General features: G+C 24.4%; 1 protein-coding gene across 1 annotated transcript; it reads left to right on the top strand.

Moving 5' to 3' along the window:
• Nucleotides 1-1,617: 1,617 nt before the first annotated feature.
• Nucleotides 1,618-3,140, top strand: LOC126553177 (uncharacterized). Its single transcript, XM_050208344.1, has 2 exons — nucleotides 1,618-1,768; nucleotides 2,081-3,140. The coding sequence occupies exons 1-2, from the start codon at nucleotides 1,618-1,620 to the stop codon at nucleotides 3,052-3,054; spliced, it is 1,125 nt and encodes a 374-aa protein (XP_050064301.1). The 3' UTR covers nucleotides 3,055-3,140.
• The last annotated feature ends 210 nt before the right edge of the window (nucleotides 3,141-3,350 follow it).

The following is a 3,350-nucleotide window of genomic DNA, read 5'->3' as shown; positions in this document are numbered from 1 at the left end:
AAAAGCAATATTATCAGTTCATATTAAATAAAATAATAAAATTATATTGACTTATCTTTAATAACAATAGATCGTTATTAGTAACACAGTAATATTTTAAAAATTAACCTCGATCGTTCAATGGTCAACGATATCGATTGTAATAATAATAAATAATGACTTAATAAGCATAAATGGTTAATACGTTTTTTTTATTTAGTAATAATAATTTATTTATTGTTATTTAATGGTAAATTTTATATTATTATTATTATTATAATTTATTTATTTTTAATTACAGTAAAATACAACGAAATGTAATATCAAAAAGAACACGTATGAACGTAATTGGAAGCGGACTTATTCAATTAAATCGGTTTAAAAAATTTTCAAAAACGTTTGTTTTAAAAAACGATTTTAATTTCATAGACTTTAATCAATTTTTTGACTACGGTTTTAAATGATTGTTTGTAAATTAAAAAAAATGACACAACAAACTAGTATTAAATTTAACTTATATCTCGACTGTGTTTATGTACATGTGTTAACACAGGAACACCGAGATATTTCATTTAAAACAGTGAATGTGTTGGCATATACAAATTCAAATTTCGAAAATTTATTAAAAAAAATGTTTGATAAAATTAACAAAGAGGAAAGTAATTTTGTAACTAAAGGAAGTGGTTGGAGTTTATATTCAATTGATGCATTACAATTAAGAATCAATATTGTAAACCCTTTAACCGGATCTTCTTATGTAATTTTACCAGAATGTATAAGGAATAAGAAAGCTGTTATAAATGTAAAAAATAATGATAACAAATGTTTCAAATATGCAATTTTAACAAAATATAATACTCGTTCAGATAAAACTAAATTTAGTAATCAATATTTTAAAATACTTGAAAAAAAAGTAGATTAAATTTTCATTGTATCGATTTTCCGACTCCAGTTAATCAAATTAAATCATTTGAACGTTTAAATAATGTATCAGTTAATGTTTTTAGTTTAGATAATAAAAATGTTGTTTTCCCGTTATATATGAATAATGTGGAAAGTAAAAACCATTTTGATCTGCTTTTAATTAATAATGGTATAACGTCACATTTTTGTTTTATTAATGATTTTTGTAGACTTATTCGTAATCAAAAGACGAAACATAAATCTAAATTAATTATATGTAAAAGATGTTTTACAGTTTTTAGTAATATTCCTTGTAAATTCAAACTATGGGGTATTGATGGGTTAAAAAAACATAAAAAAATTTGTGGAAAACATAAACTTGGAAGACCTGTAATGTTTGATAACGGTGATGACGATACTATTTATTTAAAAAATTTTAAAAGATCTCAACTAATACCTATAGTAATTTATTCTGATTTCGAATGTTATTTAAAACCTATAATAAACAACCAAGACATTTAAACTAAGACATTGATAACTCATAAACATAAACCAATGAGTTATGCATTTTACGTAAAAATAGATTATGACATTATACCTAAATATTTAATAAAAAAATATAAAATTCCAACAAAACTTCATGTTTATAGGAATCGTAATGCAGCAAAACATTTCATAAAGACAATGATAGATATAGGTTCAAAAGTGTATAATCTTTATAAGATAAATATACCCATGGACAAATTAACTGTTGATGAAGAGCATAAATTTCAAAATGCTAGATTATGTGAATGCTGCTTCAAATCATTTAAAAACGATAATTTATTTAAAGTAAGAGATCATAATCATTTTACAGGACGTTTTAGATCAGCTGTTTGTTTAAATTGTAATTTTGAATTAACTAATGTTTCATTTATTCCAATATACTTTCATAACTTAGTCTATGACAGTCATTTTATTGTTCGTGAACTTGGTTGTAATGAAAATGATATTCATGTAATACCTAATTCATCAGAAAAATATATATCATTTAGTAAAACTATTCAAGATAAATTCAATATAAAATTTATTGATACATTTCGTTTTATGTCAGAGTCTCTTAGTTCACTAGCTGATAATTTATCTGAAGACAAAACTAGATTTAGAGAAACATTAAAAATATTTTCTTTGTCGACATAAAATTTAGTTACATGAAAAGGTGTGTTTCCTTATGAATATATTGACCATCCTAATAAATTAAATGAAACTTGTTTACCACCAAAACAGTTTTTTTATAATTCATTAAAATATGAAGATATTAGTGATGAAGATTATGCGCATGCTCATAATGTTTGGAAAAAATTTAATATAAAAACATTAGGAGAATATAGTGACTTATACTTAGCAACAGATGTATGTTTACTTTCTGATGTTTTTGAAAATTTTAGAGATCTTTGTTTACAAACACTTAAACTCGATGCTTCACATTTTATGACCGCTCCAGGATTTGCATTCGATTGTATGTTAAAACATACTAATGTTAAATTAGAACGGCTTAAACAGTATGATATTCAAATTTTTCTGGAGAACGGATTACGTGGTGGAATTTGTCATTCAGTTAAAAGACATGTAAAAGCTAACATTCCTAATATTCAAAATATTAATTATGATTCAAACAAACCTGTAACGTGGTTAGCTTACTTGGACTGTGTAAATCTATATGGAAAATCAATGCTATCTGCTTTACCTCATAAAAATTTTGAATGTTTTAACGATTTGACAATAGATATAACACAAATTGAAGATGATGCTGAATATGGTTATATTTTAGAAGTAGATGTTATTTATCCAAAACAATTACATGACAATCATAATGATTTCCCATTTTTACCTGAGAATAAATGTCCTCCCAATTCAAAAGTAAAAAAACTATTAACAACATTAGAATCGAAATTTAATTATGTAGTTCACTATAGAAATTTGAAACAGGCCATCGTTAATGGATTAAAAGTGAAAAAAGTTCATAGGATTCTGCGTTTTTCACAATCTCGTTGGATGGCACCATATATAAATTTATGTACAAATATGAGGGTTAAGTCAAGGAATGAGTTTGAACGACAATTCTGGAAACTGTTAGTGAATAGTGTCTATGGAAAATGTAAGAAAACGTATGTCAATGTTTCTAGTATCTAACGAAAAAAAAGCACATCGATTAATGTCGAAAACAACATTTAAAGATCGAACTATATACACAAAAAATTTAATGGCCATTCATATGAATAAGGAAAAAATTAAATTTGATAAGCTTATTTATGTAGGATTTGCAATATTGGATATTTCAAAGTCGATAATGTATGATTTTCATAATAATGTAATGAAAAATATGTATAGAAATAAAATTAACATTGTGTATTCAGATACTGATTCGTTAGTTTACGAAATAAGAACTTCTAACTTTTTCGATGACATAAAACGAAAATTATTTTCTT

Source organism: Aphis gossypii, unplaced genomic scaffold (genome assembly GCF_020184175.1).
Source record: "Aphis gossypii isolate Hap1 unplaced genomic scaffold, ASM2018417v2 Contig00089, whole genome shotgun sequence".
NCBI classification, from domain to species: Eukaryota; Metazoa; Arthropoda; class Insecta; order Hemiptera; family Aphididae; genus Aphis; species Aphis gossypii.
The sequence above is the reverse complement of the archived record's forward strand: the minus strand, read 5'-3'. Positions and strand labels throughout refer to the sequence as shown.

What these genes read in the sequence shown, in the direction of transcription:
- LOC126553177 (XM_050208344.1), top strand. Translation starts at nt 1,618, where the DNA reads ATGGACAAATTAACTGTTGATGAAGAGCATAAATTTCAAAATGCTAGA. An exon ending in ATCAGCTGTTTGTTTAAATT is followed by an intron (nt 1,769 to 2,080) that starts GTAATTTTGAAT and finishes TTACATGAAAAG; the next exon opens with GTGTGTTTCCTTATGAATAT.